Raw genomic sequence first — 24,367 nt, 5'->3', positions numbered from 1 at the left:
GGCCATGCTTTAGGCTCTGGGTATATAGTAGTGAATAAACATAAATCCATATCACTTGGGGCTTTGCTTGCAGTGCAAAAGACTGCAGTAATAATGATAATAATAAGGAAGACAAATAGATAAAAATATCGAGTAAATTTGATAGTGATAAATTCTAAGGAGAAAATACAAAGCAGGAAAGAGGGATTTGCAGAATGGGGTGGGGAATGGTTAGGGATCTAGATTGGGATTAGAGAAAACCTCTGTGAGAAAGTGACTTTTAAGTGAAGACCCCAAGAGGCTATGAGGCCAGGGACCATTCCTCATCTACATATATGGACAATTCCTTCCCTGGGAGGGGTGTTCCTGTAGCCCAAAAAGTCCTGGCAGAGAACCCTGCACATACTAAGTGCTTAGAAGTGAATTCCTTTGCCTCCCATCCCACCCACTTCTTCGGTTCCTTAAACTCTCAAATATCCATGCACTTTGTGAATTCTCAACAATGAAGAATTTATCCAAAGCCAGTTCCTCATTACCTCTGGGATCTCTCAGGGCCAACTCTCTGTGCATGCATCCTTGTTCTTAAGGATACTGGTCCAATTAATTTCATGCTGAGTCTAAACCAATTAAGAAGTTAAATCTGTGCTTTAAAATATAGCCACAAACTACTTTTCAAATCCAATGATTATTAGATAAACCACTAGTATTGTCTATCCATCTATTCAACAGATGCTTATTAAGCACTTATTATGTGACAGGCACTTTGCTAGATACTTGGGATGTAGAAATTAAAACAAAAGTTCCTGCTGTCATGGAGCTGACATTCTAGTGGGAAGATGGGAAATAATCAACAAATATAATAAATAAGCAAATTAAATAGTGTGTTCGAAGATGGCAAGAACTACGAAAAGAGGGAAAGTAAAACTGGTTTAGAGAGTGATGCAAATGTTCTAAAAAATGGTCATGGTGATGAATATACGTCTATGTGATGATATTGGGAGCCATTGATTGTACACCATGTATGGGCCGTATGTGTGTGAAGATGTGTCAATAAAAAATATATATTTTTAAATAATCGGATTAGAGAGATTGGGAGATGAGATTAGACCTTGCATGAGCATAGGTGAACGGATGCCCATTTCTGCTGCTCCTGAGGCAGAGAGCCTGCGTGCGGGTGGAAGTTCCGGGTGGGGGTGGCAGGCAGTCACCTCCTGCTCTGACCTTGTGCCCCTCCCTTCCAGGCACCGCGGCCTGAGCGACCGGACCATGGAGGCCCTGCTTGGCGGCCTGCTGGCGTTCGGGATGGCGTTTGCCGTGGTCGACGCCTGCCCCAAGTACTGCGTCTGCCAGAACCTGTCTGAGTCCCTGGGGACCCTGTGCCCCTCCAAGGGGTTGCTCTTTGTGCCCCCTGACATCGACCGGCGGACGGTGGAGCTGCGCCTGGGCGGCAACTTCATCATCCACATCGGCCGCCAGGACTTCGCCAACATGACGGGGCTGGTGGACCTGACCCTGTCCCGCAACACCATCAGTCACATCCAGCCCTTCTCCTTCCTGGACCTCGAGAGCCTCCGCTCCCTGCACCTGGACAGCAATCGGCTGCCCAGCCTGGGAGAGGACACGCTCCGGGGCCTGGTCAACCTGCAGCACCTCATCGTGAACAACAACCAGCTGGGCGGCATCGCCGACGAGGCCTTCGAGGACTTCCTGCTGACGCTGGAGGACCTGGACCTGTCCTACAACAACCTGCGCGGGCTGCCCTGGGACGCGGTGCGGCGCATGGCCAACCTGCACCAGCTCAGCCTGGACCACAACCTGCTGGACCACATCGCCGAGGGCACCTTTGCCGACCTGCAGAAACTGGCCCGCCTGGACCTCACCTCCAACCGGCTGCAGAAGCTGCCCCCGGACCCCATCTTCGCCCGCTCCCAGGCCTCTGCCCTGACTGCCACGCCCTTCGCCCCGCCCCTGTCCTTTAGTTTTGGGGGCAACCCGCTACACTGCAATTGTGAGCTCCTCTGGCTGAGGAGGCTGGAGCGGGATGATGACCTGGAGACCTGTGGTTCCCCGGGAGGCCTCAAGGGCCGCTACTTCTGGCACGTGCGCGAGGAGGAGTTCATGTGTGAGCCGCCGCTCATCACCCAGCACACGCACAAGCTGCTGGTTCTGGAGGGCCAGGCGGCCACGCTCAAGTGCAAGGCCATCGGGGACCCCAGCCCCCTCATCCACTGGGTGGCCCCCGACGACCGCCTGGTGGGGAACTCGTCGAGGACCGCGGTGTATGACAACGGCACCCTGGACGTGCTCATCACCACGTCGCAGGACAGCGGGGCCTTCACCTGCATTGCGGCCAATGCCGCCGGCGAGGCCACGGCCACGGTGGAGGTCTCCATCGTCCAGCTGCCCCACCTCAGCAACGGCACCGGCCGCTCGGTGCCCCCCAAGTCGCGCCTCTCGGACATCACCGGCTCTAGCAAGACGGGCCGGGGAGGAGGAGGTGGAGGCGGTGGGGGTGGGGGCGGGGAACCTCCCAAAAGTCCCCCCGAACGGGCTGTGCTTGTGTCTGATGTGACCACCACCTCGGCCCTGGTCAAGTGGTCGGTCAGCAAGTCGGCGCCCCGGGTGAAGATGTACCAGCTGCAGTACAACTGCTCCGACGATGAGGTGCTGATTTACAGGTGAGCAGGGGCTGTGGCAGAAGCAGGGAGGGTGTCTGGCTGGGCAAGGGGGCAGTGATGGGGAGGGGAGGAGGTGTTCCACCTATGCCCCTCCAGAAGGTTCTGGAGGGATCTTGGGGCTATTGTGCCACAGGCCCCCTAGGATTCTGCTGCAGGTAAGAGGAGGTAGAAAGAACACCTCCTGCCAGTTCTGGGAGAAAAGAACTCCCACCTGGGCAGCCCTAGGGGATGTGTATTGGAGAGACCACATTTCCCAGGTAAGGGGGGAGGTGGTTTTGTGTCTGAGCCTGGGAACTTTCTGTCTTGAGAGCTAGAGGGTATACAAGGTCAAAGCGTAGACCACCTGGCTGGAGATGTGACCCCTCCAAGGAGGAATGAATCCGGCCCTCACCTGGACTTGTAGGTTCATAGTGGTTAAAGAAAGAGTGGAATGTAAATCGTGGCTAGTCATTTAATCTCCTAGCCTGTCTCAGTTTCCTCATCTGTAAAATGGGGATAATACATCTTAGTCTGGACACTTGGCTGAGGTAATTGAGGGAAAGGGAGAGAAATAGAGGAAGGAAGGAGGGGAGGGAGGGAAGAAGGGGAAAGAGAGAGAGAGGGTGTGTGAGAGAGAGATAAAGAAAGAGAAAGTAAGAGAAAGAAAGGAAGGAAAGAAGGAAGGGAGGAAGGAAAGGATGGAGGGAGGGACAGAGGAAGGGAGAAAGGAAGGGAGGGAAGGAAGAGAGAGAAAGAGATAGAGATAGAAAGAGAGAGTGAAGATTCATTGGCTCATGCCATTAAAAAGTCAGGGACTTGCTTTAGGCACATGGGGATCAAAGGTCCCCCAAAAGCATCCCATGGTCTCAGAGTCTCTCACCTTCCCTAAGGTCCATTTTCCTCAGGGCTGGTTTCACCCTCAGGCAGCCTCCTTTCTCTGGGCAGCCTGATGGCTTCTCCTAGGAGCCCTGGGGAAAGGAGCGCTTCCCTTCCCCAGCTGGATGAACTCTGCTGCGCTGGCCAGCTGGGGCGGGTGTCCTCCTGCCCAATGCGCTGCCTTTCCTGATTTTCACCTTCTCATCTGGAGGTGGAGGCAATGATGCTGACCTTGGAAAAACTTGTTGTGAGGGTCAAGGGGTCATTTCCTGGGCCTGATGGAACGAAGGTTACGGCTGGAAAGCTGCAGGGGAATCGCATAAGAGGCTCACGGAAAGTAATCTGGTCACAGAGAGATAGAGGCTCCAGGAGCAGGAGGGCTTTCCAGCCTCAGTTTATATTAAACAGGACAAACATGGCCCAGAATCTTACCACCTGATGAGTGCAGGGTTTCCTTTGGAATCCTATGTGTTCTATTTATTCATTCAAAACTATTATTCTAAGAAGGGATGACATAGACTTTTGCCAGACAGCCAAAGGGTCCATGGCGCAAGAGAGGTCAGAGCCCCTAGATCCGTGGCAGTGGATGGAGAATGAGTGTTGGGGCTAGGGGAGGGTAGAGGAGCACAGAAGGAAGGTGTCGTGCACGGATGGGGACGATGTGATGGAAACGGTTGTGGAATGGGTGGGCCATCCCGGGCCACCACCATGGAGCTGGGGAGTGTCCCTTACCTGGCATCTGCTTGGCTTAAATGGAGAGCAGTGACATTTCTCAGGATGGAAAGAAAGCAGCAATGGAACTTAACTAATACCTATACATATGTGTACATGTATATGCACGTATATACTTATATGCCTATATAATTAAACTTATACACATTTATACATACCTTTCTGTTTATAAAAATAATTAACAGTTTCTGAAAAGCCATTTGGAAAATAGAGAAAATTTTAAGGAAGGAAATAAATATTACCTGTAACCAACCCATCATCCAAAGTTAAGCAGAAGCAATTAGAAAGTAACTTTCATTTTTATTTCAAATCAAAATGATATTTATGGTCACTGCCATGTACACTTTTGGATCTTAATTCTTTCCACTCAACGTTATAGCTTGTTTAGTTCCCATGGTATTCGATTTTTTTCACTGGGTGGTACCATAATTTGTTTAACCAGTTCTCTATTGTTGGATATCTAGATTGTTTCCCATTTTTCAATATGAAAATAATTCAGTGATGGATAATTTTGTTCGTAAGTATATTTACCCAACTTCAATAATTTTCTAAATATATTTTCCTAAGTGTTGAATTACTAGTTTAATGAGTACACTACAATCTTTATATGTTACGTATAAATATGTATTTACCTTCTCACCAGTGGGAGGTAACAGGGCTTATTTTGAGCACACTTTTGCCAATATTGTTATAATATTATTTCCACCCAATTCAGCAGGTGAAAAATGAAACTTATTTTAATTTGCATTTCTTTGATAAATTTTCAAAAGCATTGACCTTTTGAAAATAAGTTTATTTCTTCACCTGTATATTTGTCATATGGTCTTGACTTTGATAAAAAGTGTAAAGGCAAAAAGCTACTGGCTCTATGTACAGGCATAGAGTGAAGGGAAATGCAGATTGTGAGAGGGGAAGGAAGACGTTGGGCATCCTGGGGGCAGCACAGTGAAGTTACTGGGAGGGGCAGGGGAAGGGGATAGGGCTGTGCTCCTGCAATCACTCAAGATGGGAATTCAAATTGCTTTCATAGGATGGTAGAGAACCTGGAGACACTTAGTTTATAGATATAGTTTATAGATAAATGAAACAAAAGCTTCAGAAACCTTGGAGTTATAAAATTGTGGGTGACAGGGTTATTTCCTCTAGGGTGTTCATGAGGATTAATAAGAAATAAAAATGGAAAGCTTTCTAAATAGTGTGGGCTTGTAATAAGTGCTCAAGAAATGCAAATTAGTAGAAATAGTAGCGAGAGAAATAGGAGCATTAAGTCAGGACATTATCTTGTCATCCAGGGAAGGAAATGGAAGGGAAGGTCTGATACACCTCTCAACCTTTTTTTTTTTGGTATGTGGTATGGCAGGGTCACATTTCATTATTTTTCCATGTGAGTATCCCGTTAGTGCAGCACTTTTGGTGAATTTTGTTTGTTTGTTTTTTGGAAAGTGATTGGACCGGGAATTGAACCCAGGTCTCCCACATGGCAGGTGAGAATTCTACCACTTGTACCCCTACCTCTCAATCTTTAAGAAGACATGTTTTCAAAACTTTAGAGAAAAAGGTAAGCACGTAGCCCGGTAATAATAATAATAACAGCAGTAGGTAGGCCAGCATTATGACACACTACCATAGCCTGCCCCCACCCATCCCTGTAGAAGGGGACCAGAATCTCTGGGGTGACAAGTACTGTTGAAAATTTCCTAGGAGTTTCCATTGGCTGTGAGTCACTACCATATACTGAGCACACAGGAATTTTATAGGACGTTTGACAAAATCTCACACTGTCTTTTAGGATAAAGTGGAGAAATGTGAACTGGGGAAATGGACTGGTGGCTGGTCGAATAACTATATTGATTAATACATTGACATGAACATGCAAGAAAGTTGCCAGCTTGTGCCCCAGTGTCAGCCCCCATTTCTGCACTGCTCAATATGTTTTCTTATTGACATGGATAAAGACATAGAACACATGCTTGGCCAATTGGTGGATCCACAAAATGAGGAACCCTTGCTTATATAATTGATGACTGAGCAAAGTGTTAAATGATATTGATAAAATAGTACCCTGTAGTGGAATCAACATAATGGATTTTAATGAAATGCATGCACAAGTTCAAGGTGAGGAACACTTGGCTTGAGTGGAATTTTATGGGGCATAGACTCAGAGTTTTAGTTGATTTCAAGGACAGTGTGGCCCCAAAGTGATGGAGCTGCTAAAAGATTCAAATCTTTGGTTGTGTTAAACTGCTCAGGGTGGGCCATGGTGGCCCAGTAGGCAGAGCTCTCACCTGCCGTGCTGGAGACCTGGGTTCGATTCCCAGTGTCTGCCCATGCCAAAAAAAAAAAGTATAGAGCTCAGATCATGGGAGATTATGATTCTACTACATTATTAGAGTTGGTCACAGCAGAGTAGCAATATGTTTAATCCAGGATGGAATAGCTTAAGAGTGCAATGCATCTAGAGGTCAGTTGGTAAGAACAGGACTCTGGAAGCTAATGTGAGATGGCAAGTTCTGGCCCATGAGAGCTAGTCAGTCAGCATTTGGTGAGCAGAACAGAATGGAAATGAACATCAGAGTTGTCCAACAGCAGGATGAGTAAAATCTGTCACAGAGTAGTGAGCTGCCCATACCAGAAGGGTTCAAGCAGATCCTGGCTGGCTCCCTGCTGGGGGTACCGAGGGGCAGCCTGACTTTAGGCAGGAGTGGAAACATTTGACTTAATGGTCCCTTCCTTGAAAGTCCGTGGATCTGCTTTTAAGAATTTCGTATTCCCATGATCAGGTCAGCATGGCTACCATTGTGTCAAATCCAGCTGCTTTTTCTAGCTGAAGCCACTATGGCCTCTGTCTTCCAAGGTCAGGGTGCCCTGCCTTACAGGAGTTTGAATTCCAGGGCCTGAGGTCAGAGGCAGGGACCATGGCAGAGAATTCCACCAAACCTGGACACAGTTCACTAACAGGTGACCATCTACCCACCCTTGGGTGCCGCAGAAGCCCAGGGAAGCTATGAGCACTGTATGAAGAGATGTTTCTAGCCTCCATACCAGAAAGGGGGAGCAGAGACACGGGTTATCCCAAATCATGGGTAACTCCAAAAGGATTTGAATTGGTTGTGGAATACTGTCTTGCTCTTTTATCAGATAATTAGCTCCCTAGTTATCTAATGATTCTGGCAGACCTCCCAAGGCATTTCCTCCCCTCCCCACCAAGTCCACATGGTTCTGCTCTGCAGGTGAGCCCTGGGGCACTCTAAGTGCAGATAGTCCACCAGTGGGGTCTGGCACGAGCTGAACAAACTGACCCTCACATCTCTCAGCCCCCAAGCCTGCTCTTTCAGAAAGGGACTAGCATCCATGGAGACAGAATCAAGGGGGAGAGGAGGAAGCAAGGGGAAGGATGGGGAGAGGGAAGTCAGAAGAGAGAGGGCCCTCCCTTTCCCCTCTTCCCTTCCCCTGGAGGTGGGGAGGGGAGGCAGCAACCCAGCCCAGCCTCATGCCTGGTGTGACATGGGAAGGTAAGTGCCCTGCATGTCATTATCGGTCCAAGTGACATTCACAAACACTTGTCTCCAAGAGTCCTCAAGAACATCTGTCACCAGGTGTGGTGTTAGAACAGTCCCAAGGAGGGCCAGGGGAGCAGCAAGCATGCTTCTAAAGCACAGTGTGGAATTAGATGGAGGCAGTCTTGCCTTCCTGTGGCTTATAGTGCCATCGTCTCTAAGTATGGAGAGGGAGGGCTTATGAGGAGAGAGACCCTGAAGGAGGGAGAAGATAGCAGTGCTAATTCTCCACTCTCTTCTTCTGCAGAGCCCATCCTCATGCCACAGTCTTCCGTGGCCATCATAACTACTCCCTGCCCTGGGGAGGCTCTCCTACTCCATTGAGTTTTGCTGGGTTGGGATAAGAAGGCATCCTCTACTGCCTCTCTATCTCCCATCTGGGGAAAGGACAAAAGGGTAGGTTTAGCCAGTTTACATCCCATCCAGCTCTTACAATAAAAGACCCAATGGATATCTGTAGCTGCCCTGCCCTCTCTCATGAAAACACAGCCGTCTCCTCCCGAGAGTAGAAGAAAACTGACCAATGACCCTAGACTTTCTGGGGGTAGGAGGAGAGGTCAGTTGGGGACAGGTATTCCAAAGGGAAAGGATAGGCCAGGTACAGGATACCACTTATGCAGGAGGGCAGTCCTTAGGCTCAGCTACATCCCCAAACATTCTAGCTTCTGATGAAGGGGTGGGTTGATCCCCCACAGGTAGAGGAAGAAAACTGGAAAATTAGGGTGAAGGGAGAGGAAAGGCAACACACTGGTCAAAGCCAAAATCAGTGTCAGACTGCTTCGGATTGTATATATTTTTAAAATTTCTTTCAGACTTCTTAATTACTAAAATCTGAAATCCACAAGTAGGACTGGATAAGATAGGTATATTATGCCCATTTTATAGATGGCGAAACCGAGGTTCAGATGAGTTGGGTAGATAAGGTTACACAAACAGAGATGAGAAGTGTGGTCTCCCTGATTGTGCCCTTTCCACTGTGCCATGTACCATGTCGAGGGGCACATCTCACTAATGCCACAGGGGTTTCCATTAAGGCTGGAGAGTTGGTGTGTGGTGGGTACCATGCATAGCCAGCTGGGAGCTTGCTGGAATTTTGTCATTCAGCTTTAGTGGCTCCCACACGCCTAAGTTTCAGCAATGTTGGAGCAAAGGAGGAATAGAGGAGCCAGTGAGAATCTTGGTTCCCTCTCAGAAAGAGCCACCTGCAGTCAGCTAGCAGAAAATAAAGGCAAGATAAGGATTTCTGGGTTTACGCCTCACCAGGCAGCTATCATGACATGATAGAGTTGCCGGAAGCATTAAAGAGAAAAGTGAATCTTGAAACAGAAGTCCAGAACAGAAATTAGGATAAACAGAGAAACTCTTAAGGGTTTATATTTTTCTCATGTGAAAGTCCAGGGGTAGAACATTCAGGTCTGGTTTTCTGAGCAGCATGGCTATCAGGAACCAGCTCCATTCTTCTGCTCCATCATCCTGACCACAGTTTCTGAACTTATGGTCACCTTGTGGTCCAAGATGGTTGCTGAAGCTCTAGCTAGTGTATCTCCCTTTTAGGCAGCAGGAAAAATGAAAATTAGAAGGGCAAAAGGTGAGAGGAGGCTCTCTCAGAAGCCCTACATGATGACATCTGCTGACATCTCATTGGCCATGCCTGCCTGCGGGGAAGGCTGGGAGATGGAAATTCTAGCTGGGCACAATGTCCTCCCAGCAATATAGGGACATTGACGACAGCAACTCACAGATTCTTCCATCATCTGGATTTGTGCCCCTGTACCACCATTTATGAGTCAATGGACCATGGGCAAATAAATCACTTCACTGCTCTCAATCTCTATGTTCTTATCCATGAAATGGGAATAGAGATTCCTTCCTGTGCATTTCACAGGATTGTGGTGAGGCCGAATGAGGTGATGTATGTGAAAGAGCATCCTCCACGGGGAACCACCAGGTATTGGCTGCACGTAAGCAGTTACTGTTGTTAGAAACCTGCCAGCTTTCCCGCCTTGGCCCTCTCCTCACGGCCGTGTCCCAGGATGCCTCTTGTGGCTCCACTCTTCAGGAACCTTGATCCGAGAGAACTGTGAACCTGGAAAATGATCTGATGTGGTGTTAAGAGACCAAATTGAGAGATGTACCTCATTTTAGAAATATTAGCAGTTCAATTGGGAGCTCTGAAGTCCCCACAAAAGTGAATCTCTAAGGATGAAATTGCAAACCCGACAGCAGGCTCTACACAGGGGAGACATTTTTTTTACGGTTGCCTTCTAAAAGTATCTGGAATCAAATCACCACCTTCATCCTGCCCCTCTAGCACTGCACAAGAAAGTGACACCACTCCGATTCAAAATCCTTCAGGGCATCTGTTCAGAGGTGACTAATTTCTCGACATGTCATTCTCTCTTCACTCTCAAAAATCTCTGCCTGGAGACATCTCTGAAGATAGAAATAATTAGCAGAAGTAAAGGGATGACACAGTACATCCTGTCTGTGTCATTTCTTTTGAAATGGAACTTTTTCTTTTTCCCTTCTAATAAAAGGGAAGCAGAGAACCAGCCCACCTATTAATTTTGTAGATGTTTGGTTAGATGTGTAGGGGTGGGGTATTGTTTATTTCACATCAGGGAAATACCAAAGAAGGTTTACAGAGAAAAGGGGTGAAGCAAATCCTGTGGTGGTAGGTTTGGTCTCTGAAGTTCGGATGCAGAAAGAAGCCAGGGAGACCTAGGTTCCAATCCCAACTCCACTAAGCATAAGATGTGTGACCTTCAGCAAGTCGTTTCACCTCTCTGAGACTTTGCTTCATCTGCAACATTGGAATAAAAATCTCTTCTGTATAAGGTTATCTTATACGGTGCATGAAAACACTTTGGAAACAAAAGTACCATGTGCATTTTAGCTGCTGGAGTCATTTTTCTTGCCTAGTCTGAGTGATTAATACAAAGAGGATGGGATCAAGGGCCCCAGATGAGGATTCTTGATTTTTCCAGGCCCCTCTCTTTCCCTCTCTGAACCTCAGGTTTCTCATCTGCAGAATGGAAATGATAACTGCCCTTCCTACCTCACAAGGATGTTGTGAGACTGGAAGCAGATGAAAGAGTGAAGGAAAGCATCTTCATAAGTGTAAAGTGCTTCTAGTAGCAGAGATCTGACTACAACGACTTAACCAAATCTTGAGCTTGTTTCTGTCATATAAAAGAATTCCAGAGGGAGGGAGGCAGGGGCTGGTGTGGGAGCTCCATGGACATCAGGGACTGAGGCTTCTTCTGGAGCTCAGGTGTGCTCAGTGTCCTTCCTAGCTTGCTGGCAGGGACTCTCCGCCAGAGGTGCTTTCTCTGGCCCGCTTAGGGCAGGCTGGAAGTGCAGGGGAGTTGAGGTCCCTGGAAGCAGCCTCAGCCTGTGACAGAGGGAGCTCAGGAATTAACAGCCCAGCTCCCCCACCTTTGGGGGAAGAAGGAGGACAACTCTGAGGCTTGTTCTACATGTTCTCCAGAGGTTCCCAGTAGGAGTGAGCAACTGTTACCCAGTAACCTGCTTAATAAGACACCCTATATTCACTTCTTTCCCCATTTACTTACCAGTGCTTCCTGAGCCCACCTTAGGGTCTGCTTTGGGGAACCCACACTAAGGCAAGCACCAACCTCTCAGATAATTTAGCCCTTTTAAAGAGCCTCCCAGAAGTCTCACCCATTGACTTCTGCTTGTATCTCATCATCTTTCCTCCAGTCTGCAACGGAGACTGAGAAAGGTAGTTGTTTGTCCAGGCACATTTCCTCCCCAAATAAAATCAGGGTTCTGCTGGGAAGATAGAAGGAGAAAAAAGGATGTTGGGGAACTCTACAACCATCACCACACTGGACAGGAGAAAGGTATCATTGTCAAGAACATTTTCTGGCACCTGCCCACAGAATCCTAGAACCGAGTAGCCAGTTTGTAACTGAGGCCAGCCTGGGAAGGAAGATGACATGGGCTGCTTTTCTGCCTCCCCGTGAGTGCTCTTTTCTCATTTTTGGAGACGCTGGGACACAGAATGGGGTAAAGATGGATGTCTTAGTTCTTGCCAGTAAGCCTATGAGCCAGCATGTAGGTGACTGACTGGCGGGAATAGGCACCCTGTGGGTGAACGAAGGTTCTGGAATGCTCATCATCTTCAGAATCCCAGAGATCAGGTAAACTCATAAAACCACAGAATGTGATGTCCCAACCCAGGGTAAAAATGGGGCCATGGAGATGTGCAACAGGTAGGAACCAGCTTATTAACTATTTACAGAGGAGAGCTATTTCAGTCTGGGGTGGGCTCAAAGATGGTCTTTGGACTTGTTCTACAGCTGTAGGACTGATGCCGTGGCTGGGAATACGGATCCCGACATGCAAATTAATGTGTACTGTTTAGTAAAGAAGGCAAGTGGCAGAAAAAATAAACATCAAAGAGAGCTAATAAACATTTCACCTTCTTACTAGGTCCTTAGAGTGGTACTAAGTTGAGGAGCTTTTCAGTTAACCTTTGTGTTAGTTAACAAAAAGGTTAAAACACACATGAATTACTTCCTAAATTTTATCCACTTGAACTTTTCATGAATTTACTGAAGTGAATTCACATGTCTAGGCTTGGAGGGCTGCATTCTGGGGAGCAGGTGGAAGTAAGCTGTGTTTTGGAGTACAGGTGGGATGTGGAAGGAAGAGGAGGGATTAGTTGTTTCAAGTAGAAGTAATGAAGAGAGAAGCAGGAATGAGCAGGCCTGGTTAAGGATCTGTGAAGACCCTTTGCGTGTCAACTTTGTCCACTATAATGCTGCATAAAAACATAAAAACACCTTCAAAATCTAGGTGGCTTATAACCACTTATATATACTTGTTTACTCATGACTCTGTAGCCTGGTTGGAGCTCAGCTGGTCTCAGCTGGGCTGGGCTTTGCTTGGCTCTGGGCTCCAGTTCAGGTTTAGGTCTTCACTGTGTGTCTTATTCTAGAGACCAGGTCAAGGGGCAGTGGCCCTCCACGGTACACGCCTCTCGTGGTGACGGAAGTGCGGGAGGGCAAACTCAACTGCAGAAGCAAGTTTCAAGCCTCTGCTGATATTACATCTGCTAAATCCCATTAGCCAAAGCAAGTTACATGACCAAGTCCAAAGTTAAGTGGTAGAGAATACACTCCACCCACCATAGGTTGCGACAAGACTGTGGAACTATCACTTTAGGTCATGGGAATGAAAAAACAGGACCACTTAATTCAATCTACCCCACCTGGCTTATGTATTGCAATGACTAGCTGGAGGGCAGTGGTTCTCAGAATTGAGCATTCATTACAATCCCCTGGAAGGCTTCCTAACCCTCACATATACTCTCCTCCACCCCGCCCCGAGTTTCTGATTCAGTAGGTCTGGAGTGGAGTCTGAGAATGTACATTTCTAACAAGTTCTCACTGCTCCTACTGTTCTGGGAACCACACTTTGGGAACCACTGCTCTAGGGGAATATTAGGAGGCTTTGTTCAGAAAGGTGGGAAGAGGGCAGACTGCAGATGACCTTCAGTGTCACTGTATTAACTGAACCCTCACTGCATTCTAGCTCTGTTCTAAAGATGTCCTGCGTGTCCTTTTATTTGATAACCCTATGAGGGGTGTTCTAGTTTGCTAGCTGCCGGAATGCAACACACCAGAGATGGATTGGTTTTTAATAAAAGGGGATTTATTTTGTTGGTTCTTCAGAGGAAATGCAGCTAACTTTCCACTGAGGTTCTTTCTTACATGGAAGGCACAAGATAGCTCTCTGCTGGTCTTCTCTCCAGGCCCCTGGGTTCCAACAACTTTCCCTGGGGTGACTTCTTTCTGCATCTCCAAAGGCCTGGGCTGAGCTGCTAGTGCTAAGATGAGGAATGCGGAGCTGCTTAGCAGTGCTACGTCGCAATCTCTCATTTAAGCACCAGCCAATTAAGTCAAATGTCACTCATTGCAGCAGACACGCCTCCTAGCTGACTGCAGATGTAATTGGCAACAGATGAGGTTCATGTACCGTTGGCTTATGTCCGCAGCAAAAAGACTAGGTATGCTCACCTGGCCAAGTTGACAACTGAATCTAACTAACACAAGGGATAATCCCTTAGAGTTTTCACAGGTAAGGATCTGAGCCACAAGTTGGTGAAATAACCAACAAGGTCCCACAGCTTGGAGGTGGTAAAGCTGGAGCTTGTTGCCAGTGCTGTGTCCTGATGTCCGGCTTTCCCCTGTTGGCAGTGAGCTTTCAGAATTGAGTTCTAAGCAGGGGAGTGAACTTGGCTGGGTGAAGCTCTGGATTTGGAACTTGATGATCTATTTGCAAACCACACATTGATTTCTGGTGTTTGCTTATTCACTCAATAGAATTCAGTCAACTGGGGTGGGCCACAGTGGCTCAGCAGGCAGAGTTCTTTCCTGCCATGCCTGTGACCTGGGTTCGATTCCTGGTGCCTGCCCAAGCAAAAAAAAGGAAGAAAAAATTCAGTCAACAGATACCTGCTTTGGGACAGACTCTGATTAAGCCCTAGAGTTACCTTCAAGGAGCTTGCACTCTTATGGGAGAGACAGACACAAAATGAATAATATGTACTATGAAGTAGAATAAAGTAGTGTAAGGGAACAGAGACTGGAGGTTTACTTTTTTATATGGGTAGTCAGGGAAGGCATCTTTAAGAAGTGAGGTTGGAGCACAGACTTGCATGGAGTGAGAAAAAGAGCCAGGTAGAGGAAACAGCATGTGCAAAGGGCCTGGGCTGAAAACATGCTTATCTTGTTGGAGAAGCAGTGAGAAAGGGAGAGAGGGGTAGGGTGGCAGTGAATGAGGTTAGAGGCGTGGGCAGGGCCAGGGTTATATAGGGCCTTGTAGACCATGGCAAGGCCTTAAGTTTTATCTTAAATGACATGTGAGCCATCGGAGGGTTGGAGGGAGAAGAGTGGCATGATGTGATTTAGAAAGAAGATTCTGGCTGCTGGGTGGTAGCTGCAGGGGGGCAGGAGTGGAGGGAGGGAGAGCCGTTAAAGGATGGTCTTTAGGCCGTCCTGTTCTTCCATGGCCACAACTGTGAAAGGGAAGAAGGACCCCTTCCATCCCTCCCCTGTAGGCTTGCTATAAGGACGGGACGAGATCAAGGTATTGGTGTGCTTGGGAAGCAGGAAATGCTCAGGACACCCAAGCAGCATTTTTTGATGATTTATTCTGAAAGAATTCTTGGGCCTGCACTTGCCTTGCCCCGGAACCATGCTGAAGGCCTGCCCACAGCCTCCAGTGGAGAGAGTTCCTGATATGCCCTCTCCAGAACAGAGGGCAGGTTCCTGTGTCACTATCCCAGCTCCTCAGTTCTCATCCTCCCATCATCCCTCTCAGCCCACGTCCTCTTTCTATGATAGGGAGTAGTTATTTATGTTCTTCTTTTGTTAGCTCATTAGGCATGTGCCGCAGCGTTTCTGATAATAAATCACTTTCTCTAGTGGCTCTTCAGTGCATCTTTGCTGGGGTCTGGCCATGGCAATGGAAGCGGCAGTTGTGGGGTGTGGGGTGCTGTTATTGGGGGCAGGTGGCCGGCATCCCACCTCCTAGGGCATGTATGGACAGGTAGGGAAGTTGTCGGGATAGGATCTTGGAAGTTGTGATGGCAGCGCCAGCAGCCGACACTGAACACCAGAGATATTCTTATCACCTGTCAAAATGCCCCTGTGTGGGAGCCAGCGCCAAGGGCTGCCTCCCCAGGCTGCTCTGCCCTCCTCCCCTAAAGCCGGCTTTGATTGTTGCTTGGAAGAAGTTCTGAGTAGGACAGGGAGATTTTGAAATGTCCCAGGCTGGCTTGCCTGGTGCTCAGCAGTCCTTTCCCTCATAGGCTGGGAAGAATGTGGGGGCAGGGGAGGGCTGGAAAGAAGCTTCTGTCTTGCAGCCAGAGTGAGTGGGCTGGGGCTGTGGTTCGGACCCCAAACCCCACCTTCCCCCCACACCTGCCTAAAGTGGATCTGGGAGAAGATCCCATCCAAAGCAACGTCCTTCACAGAAGATAAGAGGGCCTGCAGTTCCTCCATTGGGCATACATTTTTTTTTATCTGTCATGGGCAGAAGGCTGGGAGATACTGAAATGGTCCCCCTGGGACTGGCTGACAGGAGATGAGGACGTGATGGAGGGCTGATTGAGGCCCAGGCCGCAGGACGAGGAGGGGGTCAGGAAGGGGCCATAAGGCAACTCTAAGCCCAGTTCCCCTGTTTGGAAAATTTTTCCAAGAGCTTGAGAGAGCTCAGGGAGAGGGAAGGCAAAGCAAGGTCCAGTCCAGGGCTTCATACATTCTAACTCTGTGACTCAGTTCTCCTCTCTACAATAGGCCAAGTTCTCAGTACTCTCCTAGACTGAACCAAGTCCAGAGTGAGAAAGAGACAGTTCCAGGGCATCCAGGCCAGCCCTTTCCTCCATGAATCTGTAAGATGTCCAACACCCCTCCCTCTCATCACCCCTATTCCCACCAGCACCTTCGGATGCTGACTTTCTCCATGAAGAGGTAACTTTCAGGGAACCTGCCCCCCACCCCAATTCTTTTTTAAATGAGCCTACACCACTGTTGGATGCACCTGGTTCAAAAGGTTTTCCTTAGTACAGGTCCTAAAATCCATCTTTCTCCACCTCCTACTCTTAGATTCTCCCTTGGTCCTCATCAGGAATAAAACTGATTCTTCTTCTATAATATGTCCCTTTAGTTTTTTGAGGATATTTCTCATAATTCACCTCATTCTTTTTATACAGACTCAACGTCCTCCCTCCCTGCCCTCCTCCATTCTTGCCTTTCATTTTTAATCATTCAAGAGGTTTCTATTTTATATTTTTGCCGTCAGGTCTGGACCACTCAAGAGGTGAGCAGGCATGAACAGGACCCTCCTGCCTCTGCAGCTCCCATTTCCCAGGCCCAGGGAGACAGACGTTAGACAATACATACTATGAGGCATGCCCCAATCAGTAACTACAGCTGTGATAAATACTGTGCTGGGGTATGTGATAGCAGGTCCTGGGAGACTGACCTAGCCCAAGGAGGTCAAGGAAGACTTCCTGGAGGAGGTGGCCCAAAAAGTCAAGTAGGAACTCAATTAGTGAAAAGACATGGGAGGCACTTCAGGTAAATGAATTGGCACATTTTTCTCTGGAGCAGGAAGGGACATGGGGTGTGTCCTGCGGTACATGTCCTGGCTCCCAGCCTCAGATGTGTGGCAGGTTTGGGATGTCCTTCACATGGGGGGTCCAGTGGTGGGCAGTACACTGGATGAGGCCTGGCCAGAGCTAAGTGGACAGAGGCAGGTCCTTACAGGGATCTGGCCTCCTAGGGAGCCAAGGCCCACACTGAAGGGACGGGCCTAACAAAGCTGTTCCCCTCACACTGGCCTACACCCCTGCCTAGCTTATCCGGAAGTTAAAATGGCCCAGGGCTCTGTGATATCTTTGGGTCTTGCAGAGTTAGAACTAAGTCAGTGTGTGGGTGCCCTAATGAGCCATCGTTGGGTTCAGGGCCTCCAGCTCCAGCCTTCTTACTGATTTTCAATCTGTCATAAAACTTTATAAGTTTTGCTTGTCTGATCACGGGCACGTTTTTATGTTGCAAATCATCTCTTTTCTTTTGCTGGAAGTAAGTGGCTTATAAATCATAAAACCGATTGATGGAAATTAGGTCAAAAGTGCCAAGTAAATGCAGATTGGTTTCTTTTCCAATAATGATGATAATGAAAGCAAAACTCTGAGAAATTATTAGGCACCAGGTACTATTCCAAGTGGTTTCCATTTATGAGCTCATTTAATTCTTACATCTTCTCTATGAAAAATATATCAGTATTATCTTGATTTTACAGATGAGAAAACTGAGGCATGAATTGGTTAAGAAGCTTGCCTGAAGTGACCTGGGTGGGATTTTAACCCAGATAGGCTGACTCTAAGGTCTGAACCTTGACTCCTTGACAACGTGCAGGTAGCATTTGAATGCTTGCTGTATGCTCCCCCCATGCCATGACCACCCAGGGAAGCAGCTGCTAAAGCAGCAGCCTGCTTTATAGATTAGGAAGCTCCCAGATCAGAGAGAGTAAACAACTGCCCAAGGTCTCCCAGCTAGGAAGTGGCAGAGTCACAATTCAAACCCAGGACTGTCATGCTCCAAAGTGCTTCTAACCACTCTTCTTCCTCCTGGGACAGGGAGGAAGTGTGTGTCTTGGGGTCACAGGGGGTATATTCGAAATAGAGGCCAGTGGCCCCATTTCCTTAGTGGACTGTCCCCTTGCCAGCCCCCTAATCAATTAACAAATCCAGAACCATTAGGCTCTTGTCACTCAGAACCACCCTGAGGAAGCAGGGGTCATGCCAAGCAGACCGAAACATCCCCATCCATCTGCAGATAAGGAGTAAACAAGAGAAACCAAGTGGATACAGCAGGAGGGAGTCTCAGTCAGACAAGTGGAAGAACTTCCCATCAGTGCTGGTGATGTCTGACAAAAAAAACCCGCATTTACTTCTAAAGCAGAGGGAGGCCACAGTTATCTAAAGTGCCTGGAGGATTCCATCTGCAGCAGGCAGTCTGATGTGTGCCTTTCACCCCTCCTCCACACCAGGAGAACCGATGGCCATGTCTGGGGCAGTCTAATTTATTACTTGCCATTTGAACCATAGCAGCTTTGCCTCCCCATTGCTGCCTTCTCCCGGGACTGAAATGAAACCCAGGTCATGGTGCAACCCCCGTGATGGGGTGTGCTTAGGAGAGCAGGAGGAGATTTATGGCTCTGTCTCTGTCCTCAATGAGCCATCGTCCCCCAGAGGCAGTGCAGCCACTGCCTCCCAGGCTGAGCAAGGCTCAGGCCCAGCTCTGAAAGCAGGTGGGTGTGCACGGCTGGAGGATGGTGTTGTGAATCTCTGACAGCCAAGGGGCTCCCTGGCTCGCGGACGGCCAGCTGAGGAGCAGCCTATAGATCACAGCTGGGCTGTTGACCTTGAGTCTTAAGCAAAGTGGAGAATAAAAGGTCATATTTATTCCATCAGAGCCGCGGGAGCTGTAAAGAATCAGAGTGTGAATAAAGACAGTGGTAAATCACTCACCGCTCTGGGGAACGTGGCTGATCTGTCATTGGCCCTGTCACCCACTGGGCAAGCCAGTGGTCAGTGTTTGCAGGGATGGAGAAATAGGGGAGATGGGGATCCCAAAAGGTGCTCTCTCTGTCTGAGGCCATCCCAGACCACCCCATATAAAGCTGAGGCTGCCCTCCCTGCCCTCAAACACTTTCTCCTTCCCTTGCAACTTGCTCTACTTTTCCCTTTTTCCATAGCACCTTCCACTTTCTAACATACTAAAGAATTTGCCAGTTATGTTTGTTATTTTCTATCCTCTTCTTATTAGAAGGTCAGCTCCATGAGGCAGGACCAGCACTGTTGTGGTCCCTGCCTTATCCCCTGGCCTAGACCAGTGCTTGGCACATAATAGATGCCCTGTAAACATTTCTTGGCTGAATGAGTGAGCCTGGGAATGACCTAAGCAAAGATCTAATCCCAACCCCTCACCATGCCAGTGAAGATCAGAGACCCAGAGAGTCTTGCCCCTGGCCACACAGCCACTTAGGAGTTGCAGAATTGGGAGTAGGGTCCAGGCATCCGGCTCTGGCCAGCGCCCTGCGTCCTGCACAGTCCCAACTCCTCTTGTACCCAGATGAGAATGTACTTGTCAGTCACATTCTGTTAGCAACATATAGGCCCTGGGGTCTGTGCTGCAGGGGACAGAATACGGTGGAAGGTTGCTCGCTTCCTCCCTTGATTAAAAAAAAACAGAGATAATAAATTTACTGGTAACTAACTTCCTAATCTAAAGGGGACCCAAATATAAGGGTTCCATGACTGGGGGAGGTCAAGGAATTTTCTTTTCTTTTAAAGAGTGGGGTGGGAGTAGAGCAAGAAGCATTTGTTAAGCCCCTCCACCCCCCATGACAGGCCCTCTGCTAGATCCTTCACAGACCAATTCATGTCATTGATTAAGTCTCACCTCCAAGCTGCAAGGGAGTATCATCATAATAGCTCGCATTTGCTCACCTGTGTGCCGAGTCCTGTTATCAGGACCTGATGGGCCTTCATTCACTTAATCTACCCAACATCCTTATGAAGTGCCAGTTTCTGTTCCTGTCTCCATGCCACAAATGAGAAACTGAGTGGTGATGGTTTGAAGCAGTATATACCACAGAAAAGTATGTTCTTAAAGTCAATCCATTCCAACGGATGCGGACCCGTTGTAAGTAGGATCTTTTGGTAAATAGGATCTTAAAAGTGACCCACCTTGGGCGGGCCACAGTGGCTCAGCAGGCAAGAATTCTTGTCTGCCATGCCAGAGGACCCAAGTTCGATTCCTGGTGCCTACCCATGTAAAAATAAAATAAAATAAAAAGACCTACCTTATTCAGTGTGGGTCTTAATCCTTTTACTGGAGTCCTTTATAAGACAATAAAATTTGAATAAGAAGAGAGAAAGTCATGGAAGCAAGAAGCTAAAAGCAACAAAACCCAGAAGAGAAGGAGAGACCAGCAGATGCCGCCATGTGCCTTGTCATGTGACACAAGTCCTGGATCACCAGCAGTCAATTTTCAGGAAGAAGGTATCATCTTGATGATACCTTGATTTGAATATTTTCATGGCCTCAGAACATAAGCTAATAAATTCCCTTTACTAAAAGCCAATCCATTTTATAATATCTGCTTTGAGCAACTTGACAAACTAGAACTTGAGGCATAGGGAGTGTAGGCAGCTTGGCTGCAGCCACTCAGCTAGTGAGGGGCAAAGCCAGGATGTGAGCACTGCTCTGTCAGCACAGGATCCCGTGAGCTGCACCCCATCATATGGTATACATCAAAGGAAGGAGCCCCTCCCCTCCCACCACTCCATCTCCGATGGAAACAGGGACTATTAGGGACATCCCTCAGTTACTTCTAGGCCCCAGCATTTAGCTGTCCAATGGTACCCAAGAGGAGCGGCATTCATTCACTTGACAAATATACCATAAAACAAATGCAACTATCTTAGGTGCTTGGGATACATCAGTGAACAAAATAACTAGAGATACTCATCCTCCTGGGAGAAGCAGGCAACAAGGACAATAAATGAGTAATTATCTAGATGTGAGGAGGCAATGAGTACTTTGCGAAAATGAAAACTAGAGCAGGATAAGTGGGGCTGGGTGCGTGGCGTAGTGCAAAAATTGCAACATTAAATACGTTGGCCAAGGCAGGCCTCCCTGAGAAGGTAAGATCTGAGCAAAGACTTGAAGTAAGTGAGCCAAGCAGCATGCCTGCGGCAAGAGTGTTCCAGGGAGGGAGGGCAGCCACGGCCAAGCCCTGAAGGTTGGAGCATGGCTGAGGGCCAGCGAGGAGGATTCCTCGTAAGGACGTTTGCTCAAATGTTCAGACTCATTCAAACGCTCACTCCTCATTTATGTGCTCGCATACCCTCAACCTCAGAGCAACACCCACCTCTCATCTCTACTCACATGCACTCTCCCTCACCACTCACACCCACACTCACCAATGGGCACACGTACACATGCACACTCATACACACAAACAAGCCAGTGGACACACACTCACATCGCACAACCCCCAGTCAGGGTTCTCCCTCCATCCAAACCTGTGTGGTGAGAGAGAGGCAGAGACTGTTCTCCAGCAGCCTCGCTCCCACCTGCAGCCCAGCATGGCCTCTCCTTAGCTGGACCGGGAGTGGAAGGAGAGCCAGTCAATTCCCCGGGGCCTCCAGCCCATGCAACCCAGTGAGCAGTGCTAGCAAGACTCCCGGAATTGACAGGTGTGAGTAAGTCTGTGATTGACTCACATGATTATTTCCATACTAAACTGATCTCAATCCTCTGGGGATATTGAAGTCCGTTTAGTGGATCTATTCTGTGCTGACTGAGCTCCCAGAGGAGCTGGCTGCCCCCAGGCTTGGGGAGGGATGGGAAATAGAATAGTTCTGCTACTTTTGGTTATCTTCATTCAAAACCAAGAAGGTGCCCCTGTAGGCCAGGCCCATCTCAAAGCTCCTGGCAAATGTATAAATTCCACAGTGAGGTTCACCTCCCCACTCAGCACAGAGGCTCCAACCCCAAGGCTGCTGGTATTCCCAGAGAGCTCGCCTTCTACCACTCCAGGAGGCCCCACTGGCAGATCGATTGATTGGATGGAGTTTAGTATTCTCCATAAATAAATGATTACATAGATACACAATGACACCAATAGTTAGATGATAAATAAGTAGGTTAAGCATTCATTATATACATAATAATGTATTAAGTATATTTTGTATGCCAGTGCTTCAGATTTCTAATCTTCACATGACTGCAAATTTGATGTGCAAACTGCTTTTACAAAGAAGGAAAATGAAGCTTGGAAAAGTTAAGTAACATGGTAAAGGATATACAAGCAGTAAGTTGTGGAGCGTGGATGTGAACCCATAGGATTGTAATGAAAGTTAAACAGAATGTGAGTCTACCTGAACACAGTATGTAAGTGGTAAAGCATTCACGGCTACAAGGCATTTTATAGTGGGGCACTCAGCACCCGTTCTCAAAGGAATGACCAAGGACTGGCATTTCCTTGGGGGCTGGACGCCACCATCGAGTGTGGCCTGCAAGATGTTTGACTTCCTGAGTTGCAGCATCATTCTGCCTGCCGCCACCCTCCCCAACTCTCCCACCCCCACAGAGACATGCTCTCTCCACCCGCTGCTCAGGAGGAGCCCACTCAGCACTTCTCCGGGCCATGTTTCTGCTGATCCTCCCTAGACACTGTCTGCCTCTCACAAGCAAGCTGGCCAGGAAGGGATTCATTAAAGGTGGAGAAAGAAACGACCTCTCAAGTGAGACCTTGGGTGGGCAATGAAGAGGCCACTCTATCCATCCAAATGGGAGGCCATGACACGATCCCAACCCTGGAACCTGGGAGGAGGGTGGGTGGGAGTAGACAGAACTGTCCCCACCCAGTAAATATCCTCAGGTCCATACTGGATGGATGAGGCCCTAAGCCTGGCTCTGTTACAGACTTGCTATGTGACCTTGGGCAAGCCACTTTCCCTCTCTGTGCCTCACTGTCCAATTCTGTCATCACGGCTACTTTTTGTTACAAACCATATCCTAAACACTGTGCTCAGTACAGAACAAATACTATCATATTTAATTTTCACAAAGATACCATATGATCCATATTACTAACCCAATTTGCAGGTGAGGAAACTGAGTGAGGCTCAGAGAGATGTGAAGTGGCTTGCCTAACCTCAAATATGGTCAGCAAGTGACGGAACCCCATACTTTTTTCATGAAAGCAAAAATTCAACCCAGGGTTTGATACAGTTTTTTCTCCAGGGAGCTTCTAATCTGACAGAGGGAGGGGACAATAACTGGTAAGTTCAATATCCATCCTTAAAGTGACTGAGACTTCAGGCAAGATGAATCCTTTTCACCCTGATTTGTTTTATCAAGTGTCTCCATTGATATGTCTTTGTACCAAACCTAGTGTTTACTGTCACTCATTTACTGCCAGGCACCGTGCCAAGTGTTTAACATCCTTTACCTCATTTAATTGTGACACTGATGTCTTCTGAAGTAGGTACCAGCATCCATATTTAACTAGGGCAGAAAGGGTTGAATAAACCGTTCAAGGTCACTCATTGGCAGAGTGAGATTTGAAACCAGGCTCAGCTTATTTCACAGCACAACTATGAGCCTCCACTCCTTATCTTCAGCAGCCTCTTACCATGCATTTGATTCATGCCAGGTTCTTTTCTGAGCCATCTTATTCATCAGGGCATATGTGGAAGGCCAGGAGGCCACTCTTTCTACTTCATATCCCCTCCCCAAATGCTGCCTATTGCCCAGAACTGACAGGAGCAACTAAGCCCATGCATGACAGAATCAAGAAGACCAGGTCAATGGTGACTATCACTCAATTGTGGAACAGCCATGCTGAAGTGACTAGTGTGTTTCCAACAACATTTCCTCTTCCTGCCCATGTGGCAGAAATTGCTCTATGGTAGCATTTATTTTATTTTAATTTTTAAATTTTTTTTTGAAAATATAGCAACAAAAACACAAACATCTTAACTTATGATCATTCCGTTCTACATACATAATCAATAATTCACAATATCATCACATAGTTGCATATTCATCATCATGATCATTTCTTAGAACATTTGCATCAATTCAGAAAAATAAATAAAAAGACAACAGGAAAAAATTCATCATACCATACCCCTTACCCCTCCCTTTCATTGATCACTAGCATTTCAAACTAAATTTGTTTTAACATTTGTTCCCCCTATTATTTATTTTTATTCCATATGTTCTACTTGTCCGCTGACAAGGTAGATAAAACAAGCATCAGACAAAAGGTTTTCACAATCACACAGTTACATTGTGAAAGCTATATCATTATACAATCATCTTCAAGAAACATGGCTACTGGAACACAGCTCTACATTTTCGGGCAGTTCCCTCCAGCCTCTCCACTACATCTTGAACAACAAGGTGATATCTTCTTAATGCGTAAGAATAACCTCCAGGATAACCTCTC

The 24,367-nt window shown here is 47.6% G+C and overlaps 1 protein-coding gene across 2 annotated transcripts in view; it reads left to right on the top strand.

The window, feature by feature from the left end:
- The first annotated feature begins 1,227 nt into the window (after window positions 1–1,227).
- The window catches only part of LRFN2 (leucine rich repeat and fibronectin type III domain containing 2), a 36,232-nt gene continuing 13,092 nt past the window's right edge, over window positions 1,228–24,367 (top strand). For both annotated transcript variants that reach the window (XR_013176106.1, XM_077161719.1), the window contains exon 1: window positions 1,228–2,657. Coding sequence is in view for 1 of the 2 variants with exons in the window: in XM_077161719.1 (XP_077017834.1) it covers window positions 1,246–2,657 (1,412 nt within the window). In the remaining variant the exon portion in view is untranslated. The remainder of the gene's footprint in view (window positions 2,658–24,367) is intronic.

This window comes from Tamandua tetradactyla, chromosome 5, assembly GCF_023851605.1.
Source record: "Tamandua tetradactyla isolate mTamTet1 chromosome 5, mTamTet1.pri, whole genome shotgun sequence".
In the NCBI taxonomy this organism is placed as follows: domain Eukaryota; kingdom Metazoa; phylum Chordata; class Mammalia; order Pilosa; family Myrmecophagidae; genus Tamandua; species Tamandua tetradactyla.
The sequence above is the reverse complement of the archived record's forward strand: the minus strand, read 5'-3'. Positions and strand labels throughout refer to the sequence as shown.